The following is a 16329-nucleotide window of genomic DNA, read 5'->3' as shown; positions in this document are numbered from 1 at the left end:
AGTACCTGCTTGAGAACTGAAGAGACTGGGGGGCCAGAGAAGGAAAAGTGGTGTGCTCAGCATCAGCTAGCAGGTGAAGAGAACAGCTCAAAGCTGGAGACGTCAGGCTGTCTGCTGTACTCAACAACCTGGACCCCTTTCAGAAGCTTCATTTTGACCTCAAGAAGGCACCAATCATTCTGGAAGATTCATACCATCACAACACATGGCTCATTTGTGCATAACTACTGATTTACCAGGACAGAGCAACTACATGTGGGTCAGTCAATATGGTGTGGTACAAGAACCTTCTATGCTGATATATGGTCCTGAGCAGCCCTTGACTGAAAAGGGGCCATCACCAAGTAAACTCTTGGCTATTGTATAAAAGAACATACCAAGACTAGTGTTGAACACTTAATTCATACCAGGAACAAGGGCTTGGCCAAAGGAGACCTCAGTACAATATGGGCCATGCAATGGTAAGTGGTTCTGGATCACCTTCAACAGCAACGTGACACCAGGGGAAGAAAGCTAACGATGGAAATGTAATGTCAGACACTGAGCTTCCACAGTCCCAGCACATGCAACTGAGGCCCACGGGGACTCCCCAGTAAACCAAGATAGGGTCCATTTCTGTGCTATTCAAATAGAACTTTAAAAATGAAACACACTATCCTAATGTCTTTAGTTAGAACTTAAAACTGAACATAGAAAACAGATCATTTCTTAGGAAAGAAACTGGTGTTTTCTTAGAGGAATTTACAGGAGAGAGGCAGGTAGGTGTCTAGAATGGAATTTTGTTGGAAAGTGCACTACACAGGGAAGGAAATGCTGTAATATACAAAGTTTAATGAGTAAAATATATTTAGTTTCAATGGTGGGGAAGAGAAACATGGATGGCTGCCAGCCAGACCCACACACTCAGTATTCTTCCCCTTCTTCTGCCTCTGCTTCCACGGAATCCACGCCCACCTCTTCATAATCCTTCTCCAGTGCTGCCAGATCCTCCCGGGCCTCTGAGAACTCCCCTTCTTCCATGCCTTCTCCCACGTACCAGTGCACAAAGGCCCTCTTGGCGTACATGAGGTCAAACTTGTGGTCCAGGCGGGCCCAAGCCTCTGCGATGGCAGTGGTGTTGCTCAGCATGCACACGGCCCTCTGCACCTTGGCCAGGTCTCCCCCAGGGACCACAGTGGGGGGCTGGTAGTTAATACCCACCTACAAGAGAAGGAGAAAATATGAGTTCACTAGAAATCGGGAACTGTGGGCCCAGCTTAACCTGCAAATACTCATACTTTTGGGAACAAATAATCACCTACATCAAGCAACATGTACAACAATTTTAAAGTACTTACTTGAACTGCTAATGACCAAAATGGAAACACACAGTACAACAAAGGCCGAAGGAGAACCCTATCCAAAGTATACTGTATGCTTAGTTAAAAGGAAAGGAAACCAAACTAAAATCTTTGTAATAACGTGTAGAAAACCCCTATGTAGCAGTGAACTCTATCGAGGAGAACTCATTGGAGCTGAAGGATGATAAACCCTAGGAATGTGCTAGGGTGCTAACCTTTTCTCACCCTGATGAACAGACAGATGGTTGTTAGTAGCAGTGAGAAACACATTCAGATGATCTGGGAACAGGCAAGGGCAGAGACATAATGAGTCCTCCCCTGATCAAGAAGTACATTCCCACTTTAAGATAGAACATGTATCCTTTGCGCCTCTCTGCTGGCCTATCAACCAACATCACCCATATAAGATGCATAATATACCTTGAATATGCAGACTGCCTCTTGTTTTATAAGGATAAAAAGCACTGGAGATGTGGTTCAGCTTCGTTATCAACCATGAAAGTATAATCCCAGCTTTCCATAGTTTTAATATTTTGCTATTTTTTAATAATTTAAAAGTTATAAAAATTATTTCCAAAGCCTAGGCTGGCTTCAAACTCAATATGTAGACAAGGATACTCTCTCGTGTTGGGATCATAGGCATGTGCTACCATGAATGCCAAGCTAAAACTTATTTTTAAACATGGAAATTAATGTAGCCCAACTAAATAGTTGTAGAAGACTGTGATAAAGTACAGTGTTGCCGACAAAAAGGAACCCAGGGCAAAGAGACTAAGAGGGTACATCTGGTGTTGCAGACTCTCTGTAGGGACCACCAACTTTTACTAACATAATTCCTCACAGGCCAACTCTTTACTGCAGAACCACAGGGTCAGCTGGGAGGAAAACTGGGCAAGACACAGCATTCCCAGCACCTGCCAACAGATTCTCTCTCCCTTGAAGTCCTCACTTTCTCCATTGTAGCTAGAGTTTTCTCCAGTCCTGCCTGGCACAGTCAGGGCAAATCTCTCTCATCTGCCTGTCCCGCAGTTGCTCAGACCCAACCAAGTAAACAGAGATTTATATTACTTACAAACTGTATGGCCGGGCAGGCTTCTTGTTATCTAGTTCTATCTTAAATTAACCCATTTCTATAAATCTATACCTTGCCACATGGCTCGTGGCTTACTATGATCTTACATGTTGCTTGTCATGGTGGCGGCTGGCAGCGTCTCCTAACTCAGCCTTCCTGTCCCCAGAATTCTCTTCTCTGCTTGTCCTGCCTGGCTACTGGCCAATCAGCATTTTATTTATACAGAGCAATATCCACAGCATTCCATGTCTCAGAGACTGAGAAAAATTCATTAGTCTGCTAAACGTTTGGTAATTGATGGTTTTAAGAAAGGACACTCAGCATTTGGAATAGTGTTAAGTCACTTAGCAACTTTGGAGTCTTGATATGGAAAGGGGAATTCCTGCCCAAAGCTATGGCCTTGAGGCAGGAGCTGTTGCTTGCTGGCAGATATAATTGTCACAGCCCCCAATCCTACCTTAAATCCAGTTGGGCACCAATCCACAAATTGGATGGTGCGCTTTGTCTTGATGGTAGCAATAGCTGCATTGACATCTTTTGGGACCACATCCCCCCTGTACAACATGCAGCAGGCCATGTATTTGCCATGGCGAGGGTCACACTTGACCATCTGATTGGCTGGCTCGAAGCAAGCATTGGTGATCTCTGCCACTGACAGCTGCTCATGGTATGCCTTCTCAGCTGAGATGACCGGGGCATAGGTTGCCAGTGGGAAGTGGATGCGAGGGTATGGCACCAGGTTGGTCTGGAATTCTGTTAAGTCCACATTCAGGGCCCCATCAAACCTCAGAGAGGCTGTGATGGATGACACGATCTGCCCAATCAGACGATTGAGGTTGGTATATGTGGGACGTTCAATATCCAGGTTGCGCCGACAGATGTCATAGATGGCTTCATTATCTACCATGAAAGCACAGTCGGAATGTTCCAGTGTTGTGTGTGTGGTCAGGATGGAGTTATAGGGTTCCACAACGGCTGTGGAAACCTGTGGGGCTGGGTAAATAGCAAATTCCAGCTTGGACTTCTTGCCATAGTCCACTGAAAGCCGTTCCATAAGCAGAGATGCAAACCCAGACCCTGTGCCACCTCCAAAGCTGTGGAAGATGAGGAAGCCCTGCAGTCCTGTGCACAGATCTGCCTGTTGAAAAACCAGAGGATGTAAGCCAAGGCCTACAAAACCACGCCTCCAACCTCCAAACCCCACATTTAAGACTTCCATTTCCACTAACTGGTGCAAATTCAGACCATCTACAACATACACGTTGCACTTCGAATAATACAATAAAGACCCATGAATGCATCAAAACAGAGGCCGTGTAGTAAAGTATTTTGGTAAATTCATGATAGATTTTGTTTTGTTTTGTTTTGTTTTTTTGAGACAGGGTTTCTCTGTATAGCTTTGTGCCTTTCCTGGAACTCACTTGGTAGCCCAGGCTGGCCTCGAACTCACAGAGATCTGCCTGCCTCTGCCTCCCCAGTGCTGGGATTAAAGGTGTGCACCACCACCCGGCCATGATAGATTCTTGATTCTAACTGTTTTGGCAAAATAGCCATACCCCCACCAACAGTGACTCTCCTGACCAGGATAACCACCACATGAAGCCTCCTCTGCAATCTTCTTACCAGTTTTCGGATCCGGTCCAGGACCAGGTCAACAATTTCCTTGCCAATGGTATAATGACCTCTGGCATAATTATTGGCTGCATCCTCCTTCCCAGTAATCAGCTGCTCTGGGTGGAAAAGTTGCCTGTAGGTTCCGGTACGCACTTCATCTAGAGAGACCGTATATCCAGTGAATCTTTTGGGCAAAGGACATTCAATTCCACTGTGCACATGTGTCAACAGTGTCTCCTAGTTTTTGATTATATGTAAACCACATACAACCCTTTCAGTTTCTCACCCAACACAGTCACAAGCACACATCTGTATAGCTTGTCTACTCTGCAGAGATTTCAGTGGCTTTTCCTAACACTTCCACTCTCCCAGAAGAGCCTCCACACAGAGCCCAGGCACCTACCGACCACAGTGGGCTCCAGGTCCACAAACACTGCTCTGGGCACATGCTTGCCAGCTCCGGTTTCACTGAAGAATGTGTTGAATGAATCATCCCCGCCACCAATGGTTTTGTCGCTTGGCATCTGACCATCAGGCTGAATACCATGTTCAAGGCAGTACAGTTCCCAGCAAGCATTGCCAATCTGGACACCTGCCTGCCCCACGTGGATAGAAATACACTCACGCTGGAAAGCAGAACAGACATACATTCATTCACTTCAAACTGTATGACATGCAAGCATAATTTTGTGTAGTGCCACACGTCTATTTTCAAACTTACTTACAATGCTCAGGCATGCCTTTTATCTCTATTAAAACTGACTGCCACCAGGTATATAATCCCAGTACTCAGAAGGAAAGATTAGGTAGAGTTCAAGTCCAACCCAGACACACCCACCCAGACACTTACACAGAGAAAAAAAGCTTGGTCTGCTATAAACTTACCCTATTTTGATATAGTTTCACTAATCCTGCTGGCTTAAAACTAGAGGCAATCCTTTTGCCTCAGCCTTTCAAGTGCTAGGATTACAGATGTAAGCAGCCCTCACACCAAGCTAACCATTCTATTAAGTAGCAGTTAGCCCTAGAGCATGTGTTTGCCACTCTCCAAAAATTTTGAAGTTTAAGAGCTCAACAGGGACAGCTGAATTCTCTGAAAAGAGTCTATCAGGTTTTAACTGTGGCCCAACTAAAAGACACAACACACTCCAGTAAGGAAAGATAGAATGGTCCCAGGTCACCCAGCCCAAGCCCAGGCAATCACTGTATCTTCTATCTGCCCATCTAGACCAACCCTTTATCATTCTCCATCCCATTCTGTGTACCAGGAAGCTGACTTATGTACTCAACATCTGAGAACTGCCACTTCTGAGTTAATATTCCTCATAAAGTGCCGTCCTGCTTAATGACTTCCATTCAGTCTAGGAATGTAACATTCCAGACATTGAAGGATTGAGATGCTAGTCTTTTTTCTTTATTTAAAACTTTTAAGACAGGGATTGGTCATAGCCCAGGTTGGCCTGAAAATTGCAATCTTTCTGACCAGTACACACAGTGCTAGGATTATAGGCATGTGCCACTATATCCGGCTTATGGTTTCTTTAATCCTATGTTTATAAATTGTACCTTTTTTGTTTCTAAGTCATTTTTAAATGGAGTACCTATTTCATGCCAGGACCTAATTACACCCAGTAGCCACTTGTTCAGTTTTAAACAAGTCATCCCCACAAATATGTAGAGATCAAATGATATTTGAGGGATGCCATATCACATGTTCCACATTAGAGGTATGCTATCTGAGATAGTGGCCCATGGGCCACATATGACCCTGGAGAGCTATGAATGTGGCGATGAACTTTAGAAAATATACTTTCTTTGTAAATCATGGGTTCTTGAACATCATTTTATACACGGTAACACTGTTGTCACAATATCATGCAAAGTGTATGTATGTTCTTGCTGTCTGTATTCATACATGCCTTCAGTTATAAAACTGGTGGTATGTACCTTCTAGTGTGCTAGTTTTCAAGTGCAGACAGTTGAATTAGTGGCATCAGCAATTACATGTGCTTGTGGTCAACTTAAAAAATGAAACAGCATTTTTTATCCCAACACTCCAAACAGTAGGTGTTAATTGCTGTTCAGAAGATAGGAAATTGCTTCATTTAACTCAGTATTACTACACCTTAGGTAGGCCTCATGGATCCCGAGCTTACAGCTGGCTGCTTTTGCTGCACTGAAAGTTGGAAAGGCCCAAAACCTTACTTTCTATTTTCCTGGCAATTTTCTTTTTCTTGTTTTGAGACAGGGTCTCACTATGTTGCTCTGGCTGACTCAAATTCAAAGATACTTTGCCTCCACCTCCCTAGTGCTGGGAATAAATGTATCACTATGGCTAGCCACCAGTTTTCTTAATAAAAGCTAATAATGGGCTGGTGACATGGGTCAGTAACTAAAGGCACTTACTACCAAATTTAACGATCTGTTTTATCTTTGGGACCCACTCAGTGGAAGAAGAGACCAACTCCAGCATGTTGCCTTCTGATCTCCACCATAGTCATGTGCACATTCATGCAAATAAGTGAATGTAATACAAAAATGAAGCAAATACAGTCCCTTATCTAATATTTTAAACCCCCCTTCCCTAAAGAAAAAAACTGCAAAGATTCTTGAATGAAAAAAGATAGGTTTTTGTTTGTTTGTTTGTATTAAGCGATGGAAGGATTCTATTTAATTTACAGGGAAGTTGTGCAAATTTTCAAAGGTTAATTTTGAAAAATTAAGGCACATACTAAAATGCTGTGCTGGTTATTTTTTGTCAATTCGACACAAACTGGAGTCACGTGGGAAAAGGCTCTGTCCGTGGGGTATTTTCTTGATTAATGATGTATGTGGGAGGGCCCAGCCCACCGAGTGCAGTGCCTGAAGACAGACTATAACCTGGAAGCCAAATAAACCCTTCTTTCCCTTAGCTAAGAGTGCTCTTTGCAGATGGTAGGAGTTCACAACTGTCGGACTCCAGCTCCTGGGTGTTCAATGCCCTCTTCTGGCTTCTCTGGGAAACCGCACTCATGAACACATACTTCTCACAGACACTCCTACACACAATTTGAAACAACAACAACAAAAAACTTGGGGTTGGGGATTTAGCTCAGTGGTAGCGCACTTGCCTAGCGAGCGCAAGGCCCCGGGATTGGTCCTCAGCTCTGGCAAAAACAAAAAACAAAAAAACCAAAACTTAAAAAGATAAATATTTTTTTTTTTCTCTTAAGGTCTTGTAACCTAGGGAGGAACTGAAGGAGACCACGGGGAACACTGCTCACTGGCTTGCTCGGTCTGCTTTCTTACACAGCCTGCTTATACGACTAAGGACAGCTCTGCATACGGTGGGCTGGGCATCAAGAAAATGCCCCTCGAGACAGAGCCTTTTCCCACGTGACTCCAGATTGTGTCGAGTTGACAAAAACTAACCAGCAGTGTTTTTGTATGTGCCTTAATTTTTCAATTCTCCTGCCTCAGCCTCTGGGACTACAGCATGCCACACGAGACATCTCAGATCTGCTTTCTTGTGGGAACAAATGGTCCCACTTAACCTATATCGCATGACAAACAGCAGTAGGCACAGACACACAGGTTCTTTAGGGTGGAGCTGGTGGCAAACATCTGTGATCCCTACACTGAGGGGGCAGGCTGTCTTAAAATCCCAAACAAAGGCTCTTCGGGCTCAGCAATGTTTACTTTCCCATGGTGAGCATTAGGCTTGGAAAGCTTTGTAGCGTCTAGAATCCTCTAGAACAAACGCCATTGTTTGTTCCTTCAGCCAAGGGCCCTGGGAACTGAAAACAAAAGCTTCCTCTCCATAACCTGTCTGCCACCCTCTTTTGCTGGGTTTTCTTTTTTTGGTGTTGTTTTTGGAGCTGAGGATCGAACCCAGGGCCTTGCGCTTGCTAGGCGAGCACTCTACCACTGAGCTAAATCCCCAACCCCGCTGTATTTTCTTTTGACTAGAATTTTATGAGGCTTGGGCTGGTCTGGAACCCTTGTGCCCACTTGGTCAGCTTCTGCAGGGCAGGGACGCCAGGCGGGTACTGCATCCCGTGGAGAATCTCGCTCTCGCGAGAACCTGGGCTGGCGTCCCCAGGCTGAGCCCTAGCCCTGCCGGGACTGTGGGCGGGAGGAGGGCTCCGGGGCTGCGCCCCCTCGCAGGACCCGGGCTCTGAGGACATGGCGGACTCCCTCCCGGGGCCCACCCCGGCCTGGGGCTGCTCTCACCATGCTGCACTCCTGCAGACCACCTCAGCCGCTGCAGACGTCCCTCAGCACCGCTCCCCAACCGCCTCTCTCGTGCGCTTAACGGTCCAGGGCCGGAAGGTCGGGGTATTTAACGAGCTCTCCTGGATGCTCATTGGTCCAGAGCTCCTTGGGGGCGGGCTTAGCTCCCACATCCCACTTATGATTGGATGTGGCTCGATTTGGAGCGCTGGCCCTTTCTGATTGGATGTGTCTTTGGCGGGAAGGCTCTGGAGTGGCTGGAGACTGGGGATCTGCACGACCCCGACCTCTGCTTTCGCGCAGGACAAGTGGGGGCGCTCCGGCTTCGCTGGTCTGCACATGCGTAACAGAGGGAGGTTCCCTGCGGCTGTGCACACTGGTCATCCTGCAGTCCTTGCCCTGCCTCACCTTGCCTCATCTCACCTGGTGCAGAAAAGCTATTTGGCCACGCCTGGAAGAGCTGCAGATGATGCTTCTTCAGGACACGTGAGTTTCTGGGTACCTGTGGGGTGCCGAGTCTGTGCGAACAGTCGTCCATTCTGACATTATTTTCTGTGGGAGAGGGTATTGGGAGGGTTTGGGGATGCAGTTCTGCCTGGCCTCCAAGTCTTTGTAGCCCTGGCTGGTTGGTGTAAGTTGAGGCTCTGTCTTAGCCAGCCTCAGATTTGGGGCTTATAGACATGCGCCATGCGCGCGGTGGGTATTTCAACCGCAGTTTTGGGGAAACACAATCCAGCAGACATACCTTCCTTCCTCAGGATATCTAACTGCACATAATTGAATCATAGGCTGTAGTATGTTGTGCATTCTTTTTTTGAGGCCTAATCTTATGTTATCCCACCCTGCTTGACTCCCCCTGTAACAAAGTGTGGACTTGAACTTTCAACCCTAAGGTCTCCACCTCCTGGTTCTGGGTTGCAGGTATGTGCCATCGGCCCAATTTATAGAGCACTGGGGAACAAACCCATGGCTCCAGGCATGCGTAGCAAGCAATCTACCAAAACCAGCTACTACCCTGCCCCCCAATGCTGTGTTTGTTGTTCTGATTATGAAATTAACACATTTGGAGTAGAAAGTATGGAAAAGGCAGAAATAAAACAGAAATCAGCAACTGCACAAGCTAGAGAGACATTTCAGCTGTTTGTCTTTATCCCTATGTGTATGCATTTATAGCTTTCTGTATAACTAGGATCAAACAAAGTTCTTGAAACCACTTTCTTGAGAGTTAATTATCTTACTATATAATTCTCTTTTAATGTGTGGGGTTCTGTTAAAATCGGGAACTTCTGTGCATAGATTATGTCCCTCCTCTGGCCTCCTGAGTACCTGGGACTTCATACAGGTGTGCATCACCATGCCACACTTGTTATTTATTTATGGAAGGAGTATTTATTTTGGCTCAAAGTTTGAGGTATAGTCTATCATGATGGGGAAGCTATGGCTGCAGATTTTTTTTTAATTTATTTATTTTGTGAGTCAGAGTCTCATGTATCCAGGCTGGCTTTGAACTTGCTTTGCAGCCCAGGACAGCCTAAGACTTTTGATCCTCTTGCCTCTATCTCCCAAGTTAGGATAACATAAAGCTGTGTAACCATGCTCAGTTTATGTGGTGTGGGATCAAACCCAGTGCATCTTGCATGACAGGCCAGCACTACCATCCGAACCATGCTCCGGTCTTTCCACATATCCTGTTAGCTTTGACTGTCAACTTGACACAGCTCAGAGTTACCTGAGAAGGAAGTCTCAATTTAGGGTTTGGCCAGATCATATAGGCTTGTGAGCATGTCTGTGGGGGATTGTCTTGGTTGGAGGTTGATGTAGAAGGGCCCTGCCCACTGTGGATGGCACTGTTTCCTGGACTGTGACCCGGAAATATAAGCCAAATGAATCTTTCCTTCCTGTTAGTTGGTCTTGATCACGGTGTTTGTTTCTGCCACAGAATGAACACCTGCATCTCAGGTTATTTTTGTAGACAGCTGAGTCGGTGGACTGGACTAAACAGTATGGGCAGTTTTCTGGCTCAATGAAAAATGAAAAGTTGCCTTCCAAAAATGGTGTTACATTTTGCCTTTTAAAGGTAGTATTTGGGATTGGCAGTTGCAAACCTCTTTGCATTTTGTCTACCAAGGTCACCAGGACCTGAATGTCTGGATGAGAGGGATGTTTCTGAACCTGGGTCCAGTTCAGCATCCAGTTTACAATTGAGGGTTTTGTTATATGGACCAGTGAAGAGAAATAAATGACTGCAGAGCAAAGGGGGAGTCCATTGTGAATTGAGGGGCCCTTGATGGGGAAGTTGAAGTGGATCATTAGATGTGAGAGGCATTTAGGAGCAGGTGTTGGTGGTGGGATGTTCTGAAGGCAGCCATGCTTTTCTTACTCTGCTCTGAAAGCACTTGGCTACATGAAAGAATGACCATCACTGAGCTCAGCTCACAATGCCATCCGACTCCATTCACCTGGATATACTAAGGAGAAACACATCACTTCCACAGACCTTGATTATTCTTATTTATACACCAACGTCTCAAAGAAGCCTCTTTGGGCAGTTTCTCTCCTGTGGATGACAATCCAGGTTACAAGTAATAGGAGGTGGGTGTTTGTTCAGTTTCTTATAATGACATACTGAGCCCTGGAAAAGGTTTTGATTGAACTGTAAAGCTATAAATATGAATGAGGGATAAAATCTGAACTAGTCAGATTGGTACTGGGCAGGCAAAGAGCTGATAAACAGAAAAGTTGCTGTGGTAGCTCTGACCCCTGATGGAAAGTCAGAACACTCCTGTGTGGTTAGACATCTCTGAGGCTGCAGTCAGGCTGTCCCCACTATAACAGAAACTAAAGTACCAGGGCATTCTCTCACACCTCTGTAGTAATGGAGGGTCTGCATCCCCAAAAGACAGATGTCATTGTGGTGTTGATGCCTCCTCTGTGTCCTTTTCTAGAGGATCATGTGAAGAAATACCCTAAAATGGAGATCCAATCCAGCACTGGAAATAAGGTCACCTTACTCCACCAAAATGCCACCCACCTCATAAATATTCATACGGTTTTCTTTAGAATTCACAACCCGATGCATTGGCTTGCTCCCTCCCCTGAGACAGCCTATTCCAGCTAGTCTCTCTTTGGAGTATTTGCTTAGCTTTGCTAAATAAAGTTCAGATTAAACTGTCTCAGTTGATAGAGTGCTTGCCTACCATGCGTAGGACCCCTGGTTCTGTCCTCAGCACTGCATAGAAGAGGCATGATGTCCCTGCGTGTAATCCCAGTGCAGGACCAGGAGCCAAAAGTCATCCTAGACAGTGCAACCCCAGTCTGGGCTACAGGAGACCCCATCCCACAGAACACACAGAGGAAGGATGGGGGTTGGAAATACAGACTAGAAGAAATTAGGGGAGGAAAGGCTTGAATCCAGGAATGTTTTCCTACTAAAGTTGAGATTCAAATTGGCCATCAATTCCATCACTGCTGTTACCTTTTAATTTTATTGTACAAAATATCTTCATGTAGGGTGGAAAACAATACAGAAAAGGAAACATGTTAGTAAAAACATCATTTATGTGTACCCAATGGAATGCTGAGTGCCCTGAATTGTGACCTTCTGATTGGTTATCTCCTGTAGAGATGGAGGCACAGCCAGGGACTCACTGGGTAATACACCTTCTGCAGCTATCTAAGGGGTTGGCTGCTCCACAGCAAACTAGCATGCAGGACAGGTATCCCAGAGCTTGCCCACACTGTGTGTGCTATTTAAATTCTCAGAATGATTCTGATTTCTTTGGCTTAGAAACCAGGACAGGATCTCAGGACAGATGGCTTCATAATGAGTTTTTCTCTCCTTTAGGCTGCTGAGCAATTTGGAGATTGCAGTAGGTCTGGCCCCTGTCACTATAGTTCAGTGATTCAACTAGTCTGACACCAGGAAGGTGTCACCATCAGCAGCTGATGCTTAGCAAGTTTGGCACAGCAAGCCTCCTGAAACTGCAAAGGAGAGGTACATTCAGATAGCTACTTGCTGACAAGTTCAGCATCAACTTCCAATTTCAGTCTGACTTAGTTTTCAGACCATCTGTTGGGCATTCTCATGTGGATGTCCTGCAGGCTTCTGAAGTACACATGTTCATCTTTGGGGTCTTTGGGGTCTTTGGTGTGTGTGACTTTTGTTCTGATGCAGTCTCACTGTGTACCACAGGCCAGCCTCAAACTCCCACCCTCCTACTCTGCTTCCTCAGTGCTGTACAGCTCTCACCATGTAGACTAGGCTGGCCCAACACTCAACTATAGAGACCAGCTGGCCTCGAACTCATGGAGATGTGTCTGCCCCTGCCTCCAGAGTGCTGGGATTGAAGGTGTATTCTGGCAAACCCAGCTCAGTTCACAGTTCTTGATCTTTCACAATAATACCCCTGGTGTTTACTGCTTTGATGCATAATACATATTAACATCACCACCAGTGATTCAAACCTGGACTCTTGTTGGTGTGTGTACACTTGTGTGTGGAGGTCCGAGGTCAGCCATAAATGCCATTCCTCAGGAGCCATCCACAGGTTTTTTTCCCCCTTACTTTATTTACTTGTTTTTGAGACAAATATGACTTACCTCACCAACTAGGCTAGGGTAGCTGGCCAGGCAGCCTCAGGGATCTACCTGTCTCTGCCTCCATAGCACTAGGATTACAAGTACATGCCACCACACCTGGCTTTGGGGGTGAGGGGATCTGGGAATCTAACTCAGGTCTTTGTACTTGCAGAACAAGAACTTTACCAACTTCCACAGTAGGCATGACCTCTCTCCCTCCTCTATTACATCATCCCTGAGACCTTTGATTCTAGTTTTTAAATATCTCATGAGTGCCATTGGTTGTGAAGTACTCTTGGGCATAGCTTCCTACCTGGGGCTTATCGACCTTGTCCTTCTCTACCCCACTCAATTTTCTCTGGAGAACCTTTGTGCTGTATGTGACATCAGATCCTGCCATTCTCCCATGGGAAACCATCCTATTCTTCCCTCTGGCTACGGATCTGAATTCCTGACATTACTCACAAAGCTATTATCTCCCTTCTTAGCAGTATTTCTTATCAGTTAGCTATTACATCAGAAAATATTTGCTCGGGGTCTAGTCTGTGATCCTGGCCCTGGAGATCCAATAGTGAGACAGTCCCCATCCCTGAAGCATGCGCGCGCGCGCGCGCGCACGCACACACACACACACACACACACACACACACACACACACAAAACACATGGAGACAAAGGGATGGTTCCAGGTACTGGCACGCTCAGGAGGAAGAGGTGTGTGAGGATGTGCTCAGGCAGTACTGTCAAGGCCTCTGCTACAAACTTTAGCCTCTGAGGACTCTGCAGATTCCTGATGCTACTTATTGAGTGCCTGACATGTCAGATGCTTAGTAAAAATTTGCTTCATACATGACTATTCCTTCCTAATTTTAAATGAACTGACAGACTTTCACCTAACAGGGTAAAATATGTACACACAGTGTCCATGGAGAAGAAAATCAGCGAAAGTAGAAATAGAGAGCCATGGAGTTCCCAGCTGTTAGACACTTGGAGGCTGACATGCACTGCTCTGACCCTTAGGCACCCCAGTTGGTTAGCTGATTTACTGCAGATCATCAAGTTCTCATAGATAATGATGTTCAATGCATTGCTGGTTTATTAGCTTTTCTTCTCATTTGCTAAGAAAAATAAGTTGAGAATGATTTTGTTTAGATTAAAACCATGCTCAGAAATTAAAACCCTGTGAGGAGAAAAGATGACATGGCCTTTGTGTTATTTTTATCAGATGAAACAAAAGATGTATGGATTAGGCACAGGGATGTTGGGCAGTAGTATTAGTGGCCTGGCTTTGCTCTGGGAGGACATCTCACAAGAGCCACTGGGGGAGGAAGGGTTTGTTTGCCTCACACTTTGATGCTACAGTCCATTGTGGCAGGGAAGTCATGGCCCCAGGCTCATGAGGCTGCTGGTTACCATGAATCTGCAGTCAGGAAACCAAGAGATCAGTGCTGCTATCCAGCTTGTTTTCCTCTTTTTTAAAATTACCATTGTGTATATGCATGTTTGGGGGTCCTATTGGGTATGTAGTGTGTGTGTGTGTGTGTGTGTGTGTGTGTGTGTGTGTGTGTGTGTGTGTGATGCAATGCATATGGGTAGGTGGGCATGCCATACTATGAGTGTGTCTACAGAGGGTGTGTGTGTCGGTCAGAGGCCAGCCCTGTGGAGTTGGATCTCTCATCTCACTCTTACGTAAGATCTAAGATTGAACTCAGGTCATCAGGCCTTTGTGGCAAGTGCTTTTCCCGCTGAGCCATCTTGCTGGCTTCATTTTCTCTGTCAGCCTTTGGGATGGTGTCACCCATATTCAGAATGTGTCTTCTCTTGTCAGCTAAACCTCTCTGAGATGCTCAATGGTTTGTCTCCTAGACGGTTATAAATTCAGTCAAATTTACATTGGAAGTCATCTATCACAAGAATACTATGTTAATGACTTTCTCTTGTTTAATGCACTTACTTTTGCAATGCTTATGACTATTGAGCTATTAAATCAAGTATTGCATCCTTGTAAGAATTCGTAGACTAGGAGAAGAAATGGAACAGTTACAGTGTCTTCCACCTTCAGATTCTGTGGAAAAAAATTTTGTCTACCTCAACATAAAGCCAAGCAAATCCCACAAATAATACAGTTTCACAGAACTCGGAGTTTACACTGCCTTTCTGTGCTTTTTGAGAAAGCTGTTTGTTGCACCCTGAGGTATCTGGTTAGATGCTTTGGGCAACTTTGTTCTGTCAGAGAGGAAAGATGCTTGTAGGGAGACCCTGAGCTCCTCTTATTAAATCCTCACAATACTCCATGCTTTGTGGTAGCTGTGTGGGATCTGTCCCAGGGTTTCAGTAAGAAAGGCCTGTTTTCCAAACTGTCTTAGCACACACAGCCCACAAGAATAATTGTCATCAGTCTCTGCTATTCTCTGTATTGTCTATCTGTCCATCCATCCACCCATCCATCCCATCCATCCCATCCCTCCATCCATCCAATCAGTTGTTTGATTCTCAAAGTACATGGAAAAACCTGAGCCATGAAGTTAAAAAGCTCTGCCCAGTATTGGTGAAATTATTAAGGTCACTCCATGTAGTTAAAAGGGAGGTTTATTTAGTGGGGGTAACTTACAAATGAGGGGATAGGTAGGTTGTAGGGTCTGGCAAAGGTATGACACAGCCCAGCGGTGTTCTCTGGAAAACTCTGCTTGGTCTACCTCCAGCGTCCAGGGTCCAGGAACCAAAGAGATCCCTCACATCTGGATCCCCAGTCTTCATCATCCTCCTCTCTCAGGCCCGCCTTGTAGGCGTGACCGTTACCAAAGCCTCAGTGGGGGTTGGAACATCCAGGCCAAGGCTGGAATAGCTACCCACTACAGCCCAGGATATTTTGAGTTGTACTAGACCCTTTTCCTGCTTATCTACAGCCCCTGTCTCTTCAACTCCATTAGAACTTGGTCACCCTTGGGACCAACTTCTCTTGCAGACCAGCAAGCATGGTGTTCGTGTTGTGTGCATGTTAGTTTAACCCCTTTGCTGTTGTATGGAAATTTGCTCACATAGAAACCTCATGACTTTTTTACAGTGCTGCGGCTAGAATCCAGGGTCTGACACATGCTAGATGGTGCACTGCCCTTGGATATAAAAGTCCTTACTGGAGACTGTATTGCTTTTGCTCACTTTTGAATGCTTCAATAATTTCGAGTACCTATACTTGCCTGGGTTTGGTATTCTGCAGCCTCCACCCTAGGCCATGGCTACAGGCACAAATGAATGGCTGGTTAGAGACTGTAGGCCAGGAAACCTGTGTGCAGGGTGATGAATTCCCCGTGTGGCCACTGGCCTTGTAACCAGCATGTCCCAGCTGCTTAGACGATGAAAAGGAAGTGCTCCCGTCACAGTTACTCACAGTTACCTGTGGCAGCATGGACAGACCTATTGAGTGTGCCATGGGCTGAACATCTGAGAGGCAGCTTTGCAAACAAGGAAACATACAGAATTTTTTATGGCAACCATTTGGATTTCTAATTCTCT

General features: G+C 45.6%; 1 protein-coding gene across 1 annotated transcript; it reads right to left on the bottom strand.

The window, feature by feature from the left end:
* Window positions 1–824: 824 nt before the first annotated feature.
* Window positions 825–4652, bottom strand: LOC118580741 (tubulin alpha-3 chain). Its single transcript, XM_036182676.1, has 4 exons — window positions 4430–4652; window positions 4036–4184; window positions 2870–3550; window positions 825–1200 (listed from the first exon to the last, which is right to left on the bottom strand). The coding sequence occupies exons 1-4, from the start codon at window positions 4548–4550 to the stop codon at window positions 904–906; spliced, it is 1248 nt and encodes a 415-aa protein (XP_036038569.1). The 5' UTR covers window positions 4551–4652; the 3' UTR covers window positions 825–903.
* Between the last annotated feature and the right edge of the window lie 11677 nt (window positions 4653–16329).

This window comes from Onychomys torridus, chromosome 3 (assembly GCF_903995425.1).
Source record: "Onychomys torridus chromosome 3, mOncTor1.1, whole genome shotgun sequence".
NCBI classification, from domain to species: domain Eukaryota; kingdom Metazoa; phylum Chordata; class Mammalia; order Rodentia; family Cricetidae; genus Onychomys; species Onychomys torridus.
The sequence above is the reverse complement of the archived record's forward strand: the minus strand, read 5'-3'. Positions and strand labels throughout refer to the sequence as shown.

Bases quoted from the DNA above. Each gene is read 5' to 3' on its own strand.
- LOC118580741 (XM_036182676.1), bottom strand. From the start codon at position 4,550: ATGCCAAGCGACAAAACCATTGGTGGCGGGGATGATTCATTCAACACA. The intron at 4,185-4,429 runs GTAGGTGCCTGG...CGGTCTCTCTAG, and splicing joins CCTGGAGCCCACTGTGGTCG to ATGAAGTGCGTACCGGAACC. The intron at 1,201-2,869 runs GTAGGATTGGGG...CTTCTCTTGTAG, and splicing joins GGTGCCCAACTGGATTTAAG to GTGGGTATTAACTACCAGCC.